General features: G+C 40.0%; 1 protein-coding gene across 6 annotated transcripts in view; it reads right to left on the bottom strand.

The window, feature by feature from the left end:
- The window catches only part of c2h10orf67 (chromosome 2 C10orf67 homolog), a 131672-nt gene that overhangs the window by 60612 nt on the left and 52191 nt on the right, over nucleotides 1-18869 (bottom strand). For all 6 annotated transcript variants that reach the window (XM_078416297.1, XM_078416305.1, XM_078416267.1 and 3 more), the window contains exon 9: nucleotides 14002-14055. In XM_078416297.1, coding sequence (XP_078272423.1) covers nucleotides 14002-14055 — 54 coding nt within the window. The remainder of the gene's footprint in view (nucleotides 1-14001; nucleotides 14056-18869) is intronic.

The raw sequence follows: 18869 nt of genomic DNA, 5'->3' as shown, positions 1-18869 counted from the left end.
CTGTCCGTGTCGTTTAAATGTATTTAGTTTAGTTTAGTTTAAAAATAAAGCACGGGAACAGGCCCACCGAGTCCGCACTGACCAGCAATCCCTGCACATTAACTCTATCCTACACACACTAGAGACAATCTTACATTTATACCAAGTCAATTAACCTACAAACCTTTACCCTTTTGGGTGTGGGAGGAAACCGAATATCTCGGTGAAAACCCACGCAGTCACAGGGAGAATGTCTAAACTCTGTAGACAGCCCCCGCAGACAGGATCGAACCCAGGTCTCTGGCGCTGTAAGGCAGCAACTTTATCGCTGCGCCACTGTGCAGCTGCCTGCCTCAACTACTTCCTCTGGCAGCTCGTTCCTCGTTCCATGTGAGAATGTTGCCCGTCAGGTATGGATTAAATCTAGCCCTCTCACCTTAAACCTATGCCCTCTAGTTCTTTATTCCCCTAGTCACAGAAAAAGACTTAGTGGATGGTACACAGCCTCATAGACAAAGCAACTTTGCAATTTCTGCAAAGTGGTCAACATTTTTTTTAAAAATAGTAGCTACTGCATTAAAATCCCCCCCAAGCTGAATGGCACACAAAATGACATGGACTACACAGTGTCAGAAACACTTAAAAACAGTTAAAGGATTTAATAGAATCATAGAATCATAAAGCATGGAAGCAGGTCCTTCAGCCCAACTCATCCATGCTGGCGAAGATGCCCCATCTATGCCAGTCCCATTTCTTTAGTCCTCCAGTTCTTGATTCCCCTACTCTGGCTAAAATACTCTGTGCATTCACCTTCTCAGTTCCCCACATGATTTTATGCACAGGGAATAAACTTCAAGACTGCCCAATCTCTCATAATAGCTCAGACCCTCGAGTCCTGGCAATGTTCTTGTAAATCTTCTTGGCACTCTTTTCTGCTTAATGGCATCTTTCTTATAGCAGCGTGAACAAAACTGAACACAAAACACCAATTGCGGCCTCACCAAAGTCTTGTAAGACTGTAACATAACAAACCAACTTCTATACACAATTCCCTGACTGAAGAGGCCCAATATGACAGAAGCTTTCCTCACCTGTGACACCACTTTCAGGGAACCATGTACTTGTATTGCTAGATCCCTGTATTCTACAAGACTCTCCTGGGCCATGGAGTTTGTTAGGAAGGTTCTGCTCTGGTTTGGCTTCCTAAAATACAACACCTCACATTTATCCGACTTAAACTCTATTTAGCATTCCGCAGCCCACTTGCCTAGCTGATCAAGATCCCACTGTGATTCTTGCCTACCATCTTTACTATCTATGATACCACCTATTTTCGTATATTTTGTATTAACCAATAATGTTTCATCACCCCATAGGTCTTTTGTTTTAATATAAATGTTCTTTAAATGATCCATATTAAGATTGAGCTGCCAGTCGCATTTTTTCCATTGTAGAATATTATATGAATTGGCTTCCTTGGTCTAATTACCAGGCCTCATAGCTTGTTTATCAGGAAATGTAATGAAAATATTTGCATTCTCTCTTTCATTTATGAAGAGAATGAGCTGTAATAAACTGCAGAAATCCTATACTTTCCAGTTTATCATCAGCTGCTGTTTCGTTCAACAGCCAGATCATCTTTTGGTGTTTTATAACGTTTTTATTGGTTGTTTATATCAGTTGTTAATATCAGTTGTTAATAATTGGCAGAACCTCTTATTTTAGCTGTTGAAATTAGTTTAACATGTGGATAATGAATACCAATATCAAAGACTCTGATCATAAAATATTAATTTAATGATCCCTCAAACCTGTCTGAAGTTTTCTTACAATCAGTAGATGAGTTCAAACAATGATCAGGTGCTAACCTGATGAGAGAATTTCATTTAATTATGCTGTCAGTAAACACTCACAAACATTAAGCACAGTGAAGCTGTTTTTTTCTGTTATTCCTCACAAATGGAATCTTGTCTTTCAGGTTGCAATTTAACAAATGCACCGGAGTGAATCAATACTGAGTGCAGCAGTGAAACGTGTCCTCTGCAGATCTCACCGACAGTTGGCAAAGACAAAGTGCTTTAAAGTTTCCACAATGGCCTTCCTAATGTGTAATGTCGTTATTAAATGCAATATACAAAAGTAAATACCAAGTCACTTTATCACTTTAACCAGCTACTAATATTCATTATTTTATGAATTTGTTTTCTATATATCTTCAGAATCATTTTACTCTATGACATGCAATATTAACCGTTAAAAAATCTGAAATGATAAACATTTTCATTGCAATCTAGGGACGAGAACCGGCAAAGGTAGCCAGTGACAGGAACCATCATCATACTCAAGGGATGCCTAGATGAGTACAGAAATGTTAGAATCTTCAAGGCTATAGAGTCATACAGTCATAAGGTGTAGAAACAGGCTCTTTGGCCCAACTTGCCCACATCGACCAACATGCGTTGGTCGCTAGTTACACTAGTCCATCCTGCCTGCATATCGCCCATATCCTTCAAAACCTATCCTAGCCATATACCTGCCCAAATGTTTTTAAACGTTGTTTAAACTTATCTCCTTATCTCCTAGCCTTTTTTCTTTTCATCTCTGTCTGTCCAACTATCTGCCAATCAAACCCCCATCACCTTTATCCACCTATCACTTACGTGGCTTTGTTCTGACCCCACCAAGCTCTCTGTCTGAAGAAAATGGCCTGACCCAAAATGTCACCTATTCATTCCCTGCAGAGATCCTGCCTGACCCATTGAGGTACTCGTTGTCTTTTTTTGTAAACCGGCTTCTGCAATCCATTAAGTCTTCAATACAGCATTTGTAATTAGATAACTGAATGACACACTGGATTCAAAGAACACAAAAGGAAAAGATAAGCATGCAAAGGAGATGTTGGCATATTTTTTCAAGATGGAAAAGATAAGAATGGTTAAGTGGCCTGTGTGGAGAGAGAAAGTAGAGTTAATTCACAATGTTAACTCAGAGTAGTCTTGATGATAAGACAAATAGTGAGTATGGAACTCCAATATTGTTTCAGAATCCCAGAAAGAACTTTGACATAAATCCTTATGGGATTTTAATTTTGGCATTTCATAACATTTTACTTTTGGATGTGGCATCATTTATGCCTCAGTGGAAGTGATGACACAAAATACTTCCACAGAAATATTTAAAATGTCAATACGAAGTTGGAAATTATAAATTTTAAGAAACAGAAAGCAAGAAAAGAATGTTAACAATAGATGAAGGACATCCTGTTTCAGTAATGCACGCCCTTTATGCATTGCAGATAGCTGTAAGGAGCTAAAAGAGAGGTACAGTAAAACTGAGTTGTGTGGTGTACAGAAGACCCTCTGCCCTGCTGTCTATGATGCTTATCTATACGTTCCACTTTAATTCCATATTCTTCTATGGCTTGTTCATTCAATTCCCTGTACAGATACTTCTTAAGTGTTGTTACTGTTCCTGCCTCCACCAACTCTTTTGGCAGCACATTCCAGATACCAACTACACTTTCTGTGAAAATCTTATCCCTCAAACTATCTACCATATCTCTGACTCTCATAATTTTAATTATACCTTTATCAGATCATCTCTCAGCTTCCTTTGCTCCAGGGAAAATATGCCCAGTCTATCCAATCTCCTCCCATAACTAAGTTAAGGTCCACCATTCCAGTCAACAACCTGATTCATTAAAAATATACTGCAAATAAAGATATAAGATACCATGTACATTTTTATTTTTTACTTAGAAATTAAAAGGCTACTGCTTTGAGTGGATTCAAGATTATTACACAATAAACTATTAGCACATGTCAAGAAAGAGACCATGCTACATTAACATAAATTTTTGCCTTCAGGAGTGATGTGATTCTACTCCTTTCTGACCTTGAATATAAATGCCGAAGGAGGTTTGATGGTCGCATTGGCATCACCTTTCCTAGAACTGATCAATTTCAGACATATGTCCCAAGTTTTCTCCAGCATCCAAAAATGCTGATGTCATGAAGCCAACCAATTAAGTAGCCAGACATTTGGAGAATTTATAAACAGCAAATTGTGAATACAAAGCACAAATTCTATGAAAGATTATTCAAAATACACATCTAGCCTGGATCTTAAGAGTAATCAAAACACAAACAAAAAAACCCCACAGATTAAGAACTGTTTAAGGAACAGTTAGACAGGTACATGGAAAGGACAGGTTTGGAGGGATATGGGCTAAATGCGGGCAGGTGGGACTAGTGTAGCTGGGATATGTTGGCTGGTGTGGGCAAGTTGGGCCGATGGGCCTGTTTCTGCACTTTATCACTCTATGACTATGAAATGTTTGAAATGCTGGAAGCACTTCCCGTGTCAGGAATAATTAGTGGGGATGCAGCTTGATCTCGAGGTATCACTGAGTAATTACTTCATTTTCTGTTCTTATTATAGATTTACACATATTGTGAATACACCGTTGAATATTTTATTAGGAAAGAGTGAAATCTTTTCTATCAATTTCTCTGTTGACAACTTATGTTTTCTCAGCATTTTGTAAATTTACATTATATTCATGCAAAGAGCAATTTAATTGCAAATTGACAAATGCTCCCACCTGCCCGCATTTATGACTTCTGGGATTTCATGAGTATTATTCCCAATCTCTATCTCTTTGAGTAATGAAAGTTAATGTGAGAGTCAAACATGGATAAGGAAAATAAGCAGATTGTGAGTAGTTCCATTGGTCACAGAGTCAAAAAGCCTGGTATAAAGCCCTTCTTCCATGACTATCAAATATCCATCAACTAATCCCATGTTTCTTCTCACATATCTATTAACTCTTCCACCCCAATTCTTATGTCACAAACCTATGCCAAGGTTAATTTATAGTAGCTAAATAAATTACGAACCAATGCATCTTTGCATGTTTTTGTGGGTTAACCAGAGCACACATTAGAAACCTACATGATCACAAGAAGCTCAACAAGGGCAGCCCATGGATCAGGATCAAATCCAGGTATCTGGTGCTGGGAGACAACAATTATTGAAGGTCTAAACAAAACTCCTTAAAATTGAAAGAGAATGAATATTTAATTCCTTAGTCTTTGAGATGTTAATAGTGAGTAAGCCAAATTTACTTTTGGAAAATATTTATACCATTTGTGTTTCTGTGCCATAAAAAGCTTTACTTTCTAAAATTGATATACATCCCACACCAGCCGAACTATGAAATACAAAATTGTGAGACAAATGAATAAAAATGATTTTTAAAAAAAGCTCTTTAAAAACAATTCACTACCTGCTGGTATTAGACTTCAGAGTTTAATTTGTTCCCATTTCGGGCTTTCAAGGTTGGGTTTCATGTCAGGATCATTAATCTTGCCATTAATAAGGTCCTTAGATCTTGAGTAATGAGCCTTAATGACAGCACTGAAATCAATTCACACTTACGCTATTTCCTAAAAACTGATAAATTTCATTCGGGGGCACATTGCAGGATAACTTTTTTTTGTTCTGTCAAGGCTAACATTGAACAACTTGAGAAGAATCAAAATACATAGTGTAGCTCTTTCTTGTCACAAAACTGCTCTAGTTTTGCAAACTAAAATGATGGATGCCATTAATTCACTGTTATTTGACCAGCAATAACAAAAACAATATTGTGTTTTTGGTTAATATTGTGATGGAGTATATTGCAGATAAAGCCTCTGCTTCGCTGATGTTTTAAATTCAGTCTGAAATATACAAAAGCTGACCAATTGTATTTTATTCATTGCCTGCTTTCCAAATTCCCTCAGATAGTTGTTTTATTTAAAAATTACATATTTCCTGTTTTGTTTGCAAAATAATTTAAATGTAACAGTTTATTACTTGACCTTAAATATTTACCTTTTAGAAAGTTTTACTTTATTGAACTCAAATTTACAATCTTGTTTTACTATTTTTGAGAGGCATGTTATATCACATTTTATAAGTACAATTCTAAATGTGCAAATATTGATTTCATTAATCATAGTCATTTGGCAAGGCCATGACATTTGGTGAGAACAGCCCATATGTTTAGAAAGGTTGAACTTGAGAACTTTAAGTTTAGTATGTGTGTTCTTCATATAACAAAATAAATATTGTACAGCCCCTTTAACACAAGATCAATTAATTGGTTGTAATTGTGTATATTCCTCACAAAAAGCATTTTAAAATGTTGCTTTCAGTACCCTTTCAAAAATGTGTCATATTAATTGTTTAATACTTCCCAGTTCAATTAATTTTCAAAAATATGTTTTGACGTAAATAATTCTTGCTGATTCATCATCGATGTACAGAGATGGAAAAGCTGTTGTGTAGGAAAATATAAAGCAACTAAATTACCAAAATAGTTCTTAGAGAATTACCTCTGGGGATACTTCTACATTGCTACAGAATCTTAATTTTGCTTTTGCAACTTGACTCAGCATTTAATAATTCAATACACCATTAATATGATATCAGTATATGTTATTCCTCTGTTTATACAGAAATAGTCAGAGAAAATAAAAGTGTAGCCCTTTTTAAAGTTAAATGATAGGTATAAGTTTCCAGAGTCAAATACTACCTACAAAAGTTTGAATCTTTAATGTAAATTGGCGCAGCCACAACTGATAAATTGGTGTGAACACCCTTATTAGGGACAATGATTATTAATTTCCCAAATATATATAAAATTTATGTTTTTTAATGTATCTGCAGGTTTTTAAAACTCCACTTTTAACAAAATATCATAGATTCTATGAAGAGAACAGCAATGATATCAAAGCAAACGGTATTCAGTTTTAGGTAACTAAAATATTTAAATCTGTTTGATAAGCCTTTGATAAGGTCCCACATAGGAGATTAGTGGGCCAAATTAGAGCAAATGGTATTGGGGGTAGGGTACTGACATGGATAGAAAATTGGTTGACAGACAGGAAACAAAGAGTAGGGATTAACGTGTCCCTTTCAGAATGGCAGGCAGTGACTAGTGGGGTACCGCAAGGCTCGGTGCTGGGACCGCAGCTATTTACAATATACATTAATGACTTAGACGAAGGGATTAAAAGTAGCATTAGCAAATTTGCAGATGACACAAAGCTGGGTGGCAGTGTGAACTGTGAGGAGGATGCTATGAGGATGCAGGGTGACATGGATAGGTTGTGTGAGTGGGCAGATGCATGGCAGATGCAGTTTAATGTGGATAAATGTGAGGTTATCCACTTTAGTGGTAAGAACAGGAAGGCAGATTATTATCTGAATGGTATCAAGTTAGGAAAAGGGGAAGTACAAAGAGATCTGGGTGTCCTTGTTCATCAGTCACTGAAAGTAAGCATGCAGGTACAGCAGGCAGTGAAGAAAGCTAATGGCATATTGGCCTTCATGAGTTGAGTATAGGAGCAAAGAGGTCCTTCTGCAGTTGTACAGGGCCCTAGTGAGACCACACCTGGAGTACTGTGTGCAGTTTTGGTCTCCAAATTTGAGGAAGGACATTCTTGCTATTGAGGGCGTGCAGCGTAGTAGGTTCACTAGGTTAATTCCCGGAATGGCGAGATTGTCGTATGTTGAAAGGCTGGAGCGACTGGGCTCGTATACACTGGAATTTAGAAGGTTGAGCGGGGATCTTACTGAAACATATAAGATTATTAAGAGATTGGACACTCATGAGGCAGGAAACATGTTCCCAATGTTGGGGGAGTCCAGAACCAGGGGCCGCAGTTTAAGAATAAGGGGTAGGCCATTTAGAATGGAGATGAGGAAAAACTTTTTCACTCAGAGAATTGTAAATCTGTGGAATTCTCTGCCTCAGAAGCCAGTGGAGGCCAATTCTCTGGATGCTTTCAAGAGAGAGTTAGATAGAGCTCTTATTGAAAGCGGAATCAGGGGGTATGGGGAGAGGGCAGGAACAGGGTACTGATTGTGGATGATCAGCCATGATCACATTGAATGGCGGTGCTGGCTCGAAGGGCCGAATGGCCTACTCCTGCACCTATTGTCTATTGTTTCAATTACGAAGCCAGCTGTATTCCATTTAATACTTTTTTGCCCACTTTCCCAACCAGTCCAAGTCCTTCTCCAGACCCTGCTTCCTCATCACTACCTGGCCCTCCACCCATCTTCTTATCATCCACAAACCTGGCCATAAAGCCATCAATTCTATCATCCAGATCATTAACCTATAACTTGAAAAGTAGCGGACCTGTCACCGGCCGAAGCGAAACACCACTGGTCAACAGCAGCCACCTGAAAGGGCCCTCTTTATTCCCACTCTTTGCCAATGTCACTTTATTCCCACTCTTTCCCACTCTTTGCCAATTTTCTATCCATGCTAGTACCTTGCATCTAATACGATGGCTTCTATCTTGTTCAGCAGCCTCACGTGCATCACCTTATCAAGGCCTTTTGAAAATCCAAGTAGGCAATATCCACTGATTCTTTTGTCTATCCTGCTTGTTACTTCCTTAAAGACCCACAGATTTGTCAGGCAAGGTCTCCCCTTAACAATGCTGACTTTGGCCTATTTTATCATGTGCTTCCAAGTACCCTAAATCCTTATCCTTAATAATGGTCTCTTAAATCTTACCAGCTAATGAGGTCCAGCTAACCGCCCTATAATTTCCTTCTTTCCTCCATTCTTAAACAATGGATTTACAGTTGTGATTTTCCAGTCCTCTGGAATCATTCCCGACTCTAGTGATTCTTGAACAATCACTACTAATGCCTCCACAAACACCATAGCTACCTCTATCAGAACCCTGACATATAGTCCATCTGGTCCAGGTGACTTATCTACCTTCAGTCCATTCAGCTTTCTAAGCACCTTCTCCTTAGTAATTGTGACTGCCCTCACTGATGCCTTCGGACTCTTGAATTTCTGGCATGTTGCTGGTGTCTTTCTCTATAAAGACTGATGCAAAAAACATATTCAATTCATCCGCCATTTCTTTGTTCCCAATTACTACTTCACCAGCGTCATTTTCCAGTGGTCCAGTATCCACTCTTGCCTCTCTTTTACATTTGAAAAATCTTTTAGTATCCTCTTATATTATTTGCTGGCTTACCATCATATTTCATCTGTTTTCCTCTATTGCCTTTTTAGTTGCCTTCTGCGGGTTTTTAAAAGCTTCCCAATCCTCTAACATCCCACTAATCTTTGCCATAATATATGCCTTCTCTTTTGCTTTTATACGGTCTTTCACATCCTTTGTCAACCATGGTTTTCTCATTCTCCCCTTAGTATGTTTCTTCTTCTTAGGGATGAGAAAATCCTACGTCTTCTGAATTACTCCCAGAAACTCCCGTCATTGGCTCCACCATCATTCCTGCTAGGGTCCCCTTCTAATCAACTTTGTCAGCTCCTCATTCATCCTTCTGTAGATACCTTTGCTCAACAGGAATACTAATACATCCAATTTCAGTTGCTCCCTCTCCGACTGCAGGTTGAATTCTATCATATTATAATCACTGCCTCCGAGGGGTTCCTTCACCTTAAGCTCCCTAATCAAATCTAGTTCATTTCACAACACCACAATCGGAAGTGCTTTCTCCCTAGTCTAACACCCGTTTGTCACTTTTCACCTCCAGCCTTTATCATTTATTCCATCCACCTGCCAATCACCCCACTCACTCCTCACCTCTATCCACCTATCACTTGCCAGGTAGACACAAAATGCTTGACTGAAGAAGGGTCTCGCCCATTCCTTCTCGCCAGAGATGCTGCCTGTCCCGCTGAGTTACTCCAGCATTTTGTGTCTAACTTTGATTTAAACCAGCATCTGTGGTTCCTTCCTATCACTTGCCAGGGTTTGTCCCACCCACATCTCTCTTTTTCAGCTCTCTCCCTCCTACTCCCTCAGTATGAAAAAGAGTCCCGACCTGAAACATCGTCTGTCCACTTCCTTCACTGATACTGCCTGACCTGATGAGTTCCTCCAGCACTTTGTTTTTAAGTTATTATTTGTTGATCTCTTGCTGTCACCAGCAGAACCAGCATTTGCTGTTCATCTCGAATAGTTCTTAGGAGTTACAGAGCAATTGAGTCGTACAGTGTAAAAACAGGCCCTTCGACCCAACACCCCGGCCAACATGCCCCATCTACACTAGTCCACCTATCCCCCTTTGGCCCATATCGCTCTAAACCTATCCTATGCATGTATCTGTCTAAATGTTTCTTAAATGTTTCGATAGTACCTGCCTCAACTAGCTCCTCTGGCAGCTCGTTCCAAACATCTATTACCCTTTGTGTAAAAAAGTTGCCTCTCAGGTTCCTATTAAATCTTTCCCCCCTCACCTAAAACCTATGCCCTCTGGTTCTCGATTTTCTCTACTCTGGGTAAAAGACTGTATTTACCCTATCTATTCCTCTCATGATCTTATACACTTCTATAATACCACCCCTCATCCTCTTGCGCTCCAAGAAATAACATCCTAGCCTGTTCAACCTCTCACTATAGCTCAGACCCTCGAGTCCTGACAACATCCTCGTAAACCTTTTCTGCACACTTTCCAGCTTACCAACTTTCCTATAACAGGGTGACCAAAACTGAACAGAGTACTCTAAATGTGGCCTCACCAATGTCTTCTACAACTGAAACATGACCTCCCAATTTCTATACCCAATATGCTGACTGATGAAACGTCTTGACCACCCTATCTACTTGTGATGCCACTTTCAATGAACTATGTACCTGCACTCCTACATCTCTCTGCACTACAACACTACCCAGAGACCTACTGTTCACTGTGCAGGTCCTGCCCTGGTTTAACTTCCCAAAATGCAACACTTCGCACATGTCTGTAATAACCTCCATTAATCATTCCTCTGTCCACCTTTCCAACCTATCAAGATCCTGCTGCAATGTTTGACAACCATCTTCACTATCTACAATGCCACATACTTTAGTGTCATCTGCAAACTTACCAATCATGCTTTGTATATTCTCATCCAAATCATTGATATAGATGTCAAACAGCAATGGACCGAGCACGATCCTTGAGGCACACCACTAGCCACAGGCCTCCAATCCGAAAAACAACTTTTCACCATCACCCTCTACCTCCTTCCATTAAGCCAATTTCCTATCCAGTCAGCTAGCTCACTTTGGATACCATGCGATCTACCCAATCAGAGCAGCCAACCACACGGAAGCTTGGCAAGTGTCTTGCTGAAATCCATACAATGTCTACAGCTCAGCCCTCATCAACCTTTTGGTCACATCTTCAAAACCTCAAATAGAATTGAGAGACATGATCCCCCATGTACAAAACCATATTTAGTGATGATTCATAAATCTCAGCCAGGGCACCTGCAATTTCCTCTCTAGCTTCCCACAGTGTCCTTGGATATATCAGGTCAGGCTTGGAAGATTTGTCTACCTTCTTACGTGTTAAGACCTTCAGCACCTCCTCATCCGTAATACTGACTGCCCTCAAGCACTTCCATTGACTGCCCCAAGTTCCCTGGTCCTTATGTCTTTCCCCACAGTAAAATCAGACGAGAAATACTCATTTCGGATCTTGCCCATCTCCTGTAGCTCCGCACAAAGTTTACCACTGATTCCTGACAACCCCCATTTTCTCTCTGGTTACCCTTTTCCCCTTAATATATGTATAAACTCTCTTGGGATTATCCTTAATATTATCTGCTGCAGCTATCTCCTGTTCCCTTTGTGCCCTCATGATTTCCTTTTTTAGTTTGCTCCTCGGTTCCTGAAACTTCTCCATGGATACACCTGATCCCAGCTACCTATACTTGTCCCATGCCTCCTTATTATTGTCCAGAGCCTCAATTTCACTTGTCATCCAAGCTTCCTTACGCCTTTGCCCTTCCATCTAACTGGAACATGTAGGTCGTGGGCTCCGTCAGCACACTTTTAACTATGTGGCATTTCAGAATGCGCAATGGCCTACTGGATCTCCCAGTTGCTAAACATGTGCACTCCCTTGCCATTCTCACACTGACCTTTCTCTCCTGGGACTCCTCCATTGCCAGAATGAGGACACATGCAAACTGGATGTACAGCACCTCATTATCCACTTGGGTAGCTTACAATCCAATAGAATGAAAATTGAATTCTCCAATTTTAGGTAACCTCTAACTAACCCCTTTTCTCCCCTATGCCCCACATGGCCTCCCACTTATTTCTCCCCACCACCATCTCCCACCCCCACCTACTACTTTCCTCTCTCTGGCTTCATAATCCCAACACTCCTTCAATCCTCTTCACATCTTGTCATTATCGCTGGCCTTTGCTCCAACCATCTACTTATCCTAAAACCCCCTTGCCTATATCAATCTATTGCCTGCCACGCTTTGTCCTGCCTCTCACCTTTTCCTGCTTTCTTCTCCCCCTCTACAATCAATCCGAGGAACAGTCTTGACTCGAAACATCACATATCCATGTTCTCCAGAAATGCTGCCTGACCTCTCGAGTTACTCCAAAACTTTGTGTCCCTTTGTGTATTTACCAGCACCTGCAGCTCTTTGTTTCTCCAAGTAATTATATTTGTAGCTGAACATGTCATTTTAAAATTCATTGACTTCCTTCTTCTGAAATACTACATCTCTAAAACCAAAAATGCAACTAATTTCAATCTTTGGTCTTTAATGTTGTCACATTATCCATAATTTATTTGCAAAGAAATGTCAGCTTTAGCTGATTGGTGATAGTACTGCAGAGCATATCATAGTTACAAAAGGAGTCGGAGGGAAAATAAGTTCCAATCACGCTACAAAAAATAATTTGATTGATTCTGCAGTATACATCCAAGTGTAATGGCTTTGCAACTTAAGTATCTTAAAACAGAAAATACTTATTCCATCAATTGACAAGTATTTAAATTGGCAAAATAGTTCTGAGCTTCAGTTTCTTAATTTGCAAAGTTGTCATTTTGTCAGTAATATTCAATAAAATTAGACAGCTTTTCAGTATGCCAGTTTCTGACAATTCCAGGCCAGCTGATTTACTTTTTTTTCTATAATATTGTGATGCTAGCTATACAAATACAAAGTGTGCCAATTTCTAATCTTGTGTGGCAGTGACAATGATATATGAGGTCACTGTCATTGTCATGCACGGTTATTGTGCACTATGTCCATGAGGTTTCTTTAACACAGTCATCTTTCCATTTCTCACAGTTCATTTATAATCACAGCTTACAATGAAGTCATCATGAAATGGGTCTATTTACCATTGAGTTGAATGTGCCCAGAGCTTTCAAAATACACACATTGTTTGACATGAAGCAAATGTAAATTCTTTCTTTTGGTAGATTTATTATTAGGAGTATTTTAACAGAATTGGAAATCTATATGGAACCAAACAGATTTCAGTATACATTAGTCTCTCAAGAACAACATGCAGTTAAAAAATAAATTGAGTTTGGAGAGATTCAAGAGATCCCTTCATTTGGAAACAAAATCGGTCCCCATCCATTCATAGTTGTCTGCCTCCCTCATCAAGCTACCCTTTTCTGTCAGGAGAGCAAAATGGTCCAGCTCAGTACTAGAAGATGACCCAGTGTTGGAAAAGTTTCTTATCAGCTTAACTTGTTTCATTTTGATCTTTCTTAAATAATTTTTCATCTTCTAAAGATAAATTTCCTGCCTAAGATAGAGTCTTAGATAAATAGCTAAGATAGATAGCTACTTAATGCCCTTCATTTACGCGTTATGACTGTTCAAACCAGATGACCAATTGTATTGCAGTAAAAACATTGAACATAATTGATTAAATGCTGGTAAATAATCAGATAAAACTATGAATCTTGCACTGTGATCATTTGTTCCAGATCAGGATGCTTTATATGCCTATGATTCCTTTTTAATTCTACCAAACCAGGCAGTCCACTACCTTTCTCATAAAACTTTATATTTAAGAACAAGGATATCCACTATTATGTCTTCTGCAAATCACATTTTTAAACATTTCTTAATTCCTTGATAAACTCACTAACCTATTTATTTCTTTCATGGCACACTTACACAATCTTTCTGGAAATTGGACTTGCAAGAAAAGGGCCACTTACCTTCAGCAAGGTTGTACGTAATACATTGTTCATTTTAATTTTCTGTAGTTCCAACTGTCAATAGAAAATAAAATAAAAAGAGATTCAGAGGGGCTATAAAGGGAACCTTCTCCACCCAGAAAGTGGTGAGCACCTGGAAGGCACTACCTGAGAGAGTGGTTGAAACTAAGTCGCTAACATTTAATTGTCTAGATGAGCACTTGAATTGCATCGGTAAAGAGGACAATATACCAAGTTCTGGGCGAGGGCATTAATTTTGAATGGTGCCCACTGATTGGCGTGGATGATTTAGGCCAAGTGGCTTGTTTCCATGCTGTACGATTTTATGATTCTAGAATTTGAATTTAATCAATTTTTGGTGCTAAACAGGTGGAATGTTTTACCGTAATGCCAAAACAGGGATCACTAAATTAAACATCACTACATTAGAATACATCTCTAAGAAGTTTTCTAACCTTTTAAAAGCAGTTGACGTCAACTCATGTGTTCATTGATGGCAGGTTGCTGAGCTGTCTGTCTACTGGGAATCAGGACAGCACTGGTAAAAACCCACCTCCATTGTGGCCTCACAGGACGCCACAGCAATGAGGCAAAATGGAGACTGGATGAGAAATAATGGAATGGATGGGAGTACTCAAGGGCAAAATTAGGCATGGAGGATATTAGGGGTACGTGATGGAATGCTTGGCACTGAGGGTCCCTCACTTTCTGGAGTGGTCTAATCAGGCTCTAAGCTGGGAACATATCATTTATTATGGGCCACGGATTGCATCATCTTGTGTGCAGATGCTGTAGTCTTTCTCAGTGCAGTCTGACTGCTGAATGCTAGAACATTAAAATCAAAGTGGGGGAAATTAGTTGATATTAAAATTATGGCCCCGCAAAAAGCCTTACTGATGTTTTCAGATTTGCTGAATGAACAATGAAGGTCATATGAGGGTGCTGCTGATCCAATTATTGATACTAAGTAACATAAACGTGCAGTGTACATTGATTACATCGTTATGCATGTGAAATACAAGGGTAAATAACCATGGGCTCATGAATTTCAACAGGACGTGGTCCGATTCAATTTCCCAGTGGGCATAACTTCTGAGAACAGGCGCAAAGACTTGAAAACATGCATAAAACACTCTCTATGCACAATTTACGAATAAACAAACATGGTTTTCTACTATTCAATTTTCCTGCTTCTGTTCTTTACTCTTCAACATTGAAATATTCTCCTTTACATAGCACTCTAGAAAATATCTTCTTAATGCAGAAATTGCAGAATAATGGATTAGGTTAACATTGTAAAATATAGCACCGAGAAGCCTTCAAAAATATCATAATATATTCATTTAAAAAATGGATAGTCCAGAAATTAAATGGCATTGTGTGTGTTTTCTAAGAGCTACCCGAATAACTGATTGAGCAAAATTGGAAGTGAAATGGGATAACAAAAACATCTGTGCATTTAGAGCAAATGTGTTTAAATAATGTGTTTCTGCGTGGATTGTTTACACATCCTGAAGCATTCATATCAATCCACATTATATCCATCTGAAGTTCCCCATGAAATCAAATGTTCTACAGTGAACAGATTAAACTGTAGTGATATGCCCTATTTGTGCACTTTATAAAGGGACCATTTCTTGAAGGGAAAACATTTAGGCCACAAGCTCATTCAAGATAAGTTTACAGAACTCTTAAAGTTGAAATTTGGAAGTGTTTGCAATATTGCAGAGGTAAAGATATAACAGTATAACAGAACTTTATTGTCATTCGGTATAAATACCGAACGAAATTTCAGCAGTCACAAGACACAGCAAAAAAGAAAAGAACGCAGGACACACGACCCCAACACAAACATCCATCACAGTGACTCCAAACACCCCCTCACTGTGATGGAAGGCAACAAAACTTCCACTCTCTTCCCCCCGCGCCCACGGACAGGCAGCTCGACCCCTACCGAGGCGACCGACACGCACCGCCCCCGCAAGGGGATGGAAGGCCCCGCGGCCGAGCCGCACCGGGCACTGAAACGTCCCGCGGCCGAGCCGCGCCGGCGATGTTAAGTCCAGCGGCCAAGCCGCGCCGGGCGATGGAAGGCCCCGCGGCCGCTGCTAAGTCCCGCGGCCGAGCCGCACCGGGCACTGAAACGTCCCGCGGCCGAGCCGCACTGGCGATGTTAAGTCCCGCAGACGAGCCACGCCGGGCGATGGAAGGCCTCGTGGCCGCGCCGGGCGCTGAACCGTTCCGCGGCCGAGCCGCACCGGGCGATGGAAGGCCCCGCGGCCGAGCCGCACCGAGCGCTGAACCGTCCCGCGGCTGTACCGGGCGATGGAAGGCCCCGCGGCCGAGCCGCGCCGGGCACTATCTACATACAGTGCCCTCCATAATGTTTGGGACAAATACCCATCATTTATTTATTTGCCTCTGTACTCCACAATTTCAGATTTGTAATAGAAAAAAATCACATGTGGTTAAAGTGCAAATTATCAGATTTTATACATTTTTATACATTTTGGTTTCACCATGTAGAAATTACAGCAGTGTTTATACATCATCCCCCCATTTCAGGGCACTATAATGTTTGGGACACAGCAATGTCATGTAAATGAAAGTAGTCATGTTTAGTATTTTGTTGCATATCCTTTGCATGCAATGACTGCTTGAAGTCTGCGATTCATGGACATCACCAGTTGTTGGGTCTCTTCTCTGGTAATGCTGTGCCAGGCCTGTATTGCAGCCATCTTTAGCTTATGCTTGTTTTGGGGGCTTTAGCAGTATGTTTGGGATCATTGTCTTGCTGTAGAATGAATCGCCAGCCAATGAGATTTGAGGCATTTGTTTGAACTTGAGCAGATAGGATGTGTCTATACACTTCAGAATTCATTATGCTACTACCATCAGCAGTTGTATCATCCATGAAAATAAGTGAGCCAGTACCTTCAGCAGTATGCTTTGGATCTTGGGCAGTTCCTTCTCTCCTCCATACTTTGCTCTTGCCATCACTCTGATATAAGTTAATCTTCGTCTCATCTGTCCACAAGCCCTTTTTCCAGAACTGTGATTGCTCTAAATACTTCTTGGCAAACTGTAACCTGGCCATCCTATTTTTGCAGCTAACTAGTGGTTTGCATCTTGCAGTGTAGCCTCTGTATTTCTGTTCATGAAGTCTTCTGCGGACAGTGGTCATTGACAAATCCACACCTGACTCCTGAAGAGTGTTTTTGATCTGTTGGACAGGTGCTTGGGGATTTTTCTTTTATTATAGAGAGAATTCTTCTGTCATCAGCTGCGGAGGTCTTCCTTGGCCTGCCAGTCCCTTTGCAATTCGTAAGCTCACCAGTGCTCTCTTTCTTCATATCATCATCATATCATATCATATATATACAGCCGGAAACAGGCCTTTTCGGCCCACCAAGTCCGTGCCGCCCAACGATCCCCGTACATTAACACTATCCTACACCCACTAGGGACAATTTTTACATTTACATTTACCCAGCCAATTAACCTACATACCTGTACGTCTTTGGAGTGTGGGAGGAAACCGAAGATCTCGGAGAAAACCCACGCAGGTCACGGGGAGAACGTACAAACTCCTTACAGTGCAGCACCCGTAGTCAGGATCGAACCTGAGTCTCCGGCGCTGCATTCGCTGTAAAGCAGCAACTCTACCGCTGCGCTACCGTACCGTTCTTAATGATGTTCCAAACAATTGATTTTGGTAAGCCTAAGGTTTGGCTGATGTCTCTTTCAGTTTTATTCTTGTTTCTCAGTCTCATAATGGCTTCTTTGACTTTCATTGGCACAACTTTGGTCCTCATGTTGATAAGCAGCAATAAAAGTTTTCAAAGGTGATGGAAAGAGTGGAGGAAAGACTAGGTGCTGGGAGCTCTCTATACCTGCATTAAGGAGGCATTTAAACACACCTGAGCAATTACAAACAGCTGTGAAGCCATGTGTCTCAAACATTATGGTGCCCTGAAATGGGGGGACGATGTATAAACACAGCTGTAATTTCTACATGGTGAAACAAAAATGTATAAAAATACCCTTTAATAAAATCTGACAATGTGCACTTTAACCACATGTGATTTTTTCTATTACAAATCTCAAATTGTGGAGTACAGAGGCAAATAAATAAATGATGGGTCCTTGTCCCAAACATTATGGAGGGCATTGTATAACCTAAAAAAGTGAAAACCTTTGAAGTGGTCCATTGTCACAAAGAAGCTCCTGGTAACAATATTCCAGCTTCCTCTGTCTGAGGAGAAATGTGTTCAGATCCTAATACTTTTTAAATTAGTCATAATTGGAATATTATGTGTTAAACCAAAATCGCATATCCATGCCTGGATTAAGTTAAATAAAAAATAGAAAAACAGACTTAACATTTCAGATTCATCAGAACTCCCTCTTCTCACACTGAAACTGCCTCATCTGATGAGTATTTCCAGCATCTGTTCATTTCAATTTTCCAGTAGCTGCCATCGTTTAGAGCTCCTACATTCCTCAAATCCGGAAGTGAAGATGACTCTTTCCCTAAATTTAGTTCCTGGAATACTGTAGGTAAGAAGGGTTGATATGTGCCTAATTATTCAAGTTTAGACCTTTTCTTGCATATAGGATATTGATTTTTTTTTCTGTATTGATTTTTATTGAACCTTTGGTAGGTTAAGCAGGTATATGTGGGAAAATGGAATTCTGTGCACCACACGAGGATCCAGAGCTCTTCATGAACCACAAAAGATGTCAGACTCAGGAAAATATCCTCATGACCAAAGCAATGCATCTAAAAAGATTAAATGATTAAAGCTGCTGCTTTTTAAAATTTCTACGACTGTCAAAAAGATAACGTTTGTAATGAACTGGGCTAC

The sequence above is a fragment of the Rhinoraja longicauda genome, chromosome 2, assembly GCF_053455715.1.
Source record: "Rhinoraja longicauda isolate Sanriku21f chromosome 2, sRhiLon1.1, whole genome shotgun sequence".
NCBI lineage: Eukaryota > Metazoa > Chordata > Chondrichthyes > Rajiformes > Arhynchobatidae > Rhinoraja > Rhinoraja longicauda.
This window is presented reverse-complemented; position numbering and strand designations above follow the sequence as displayed.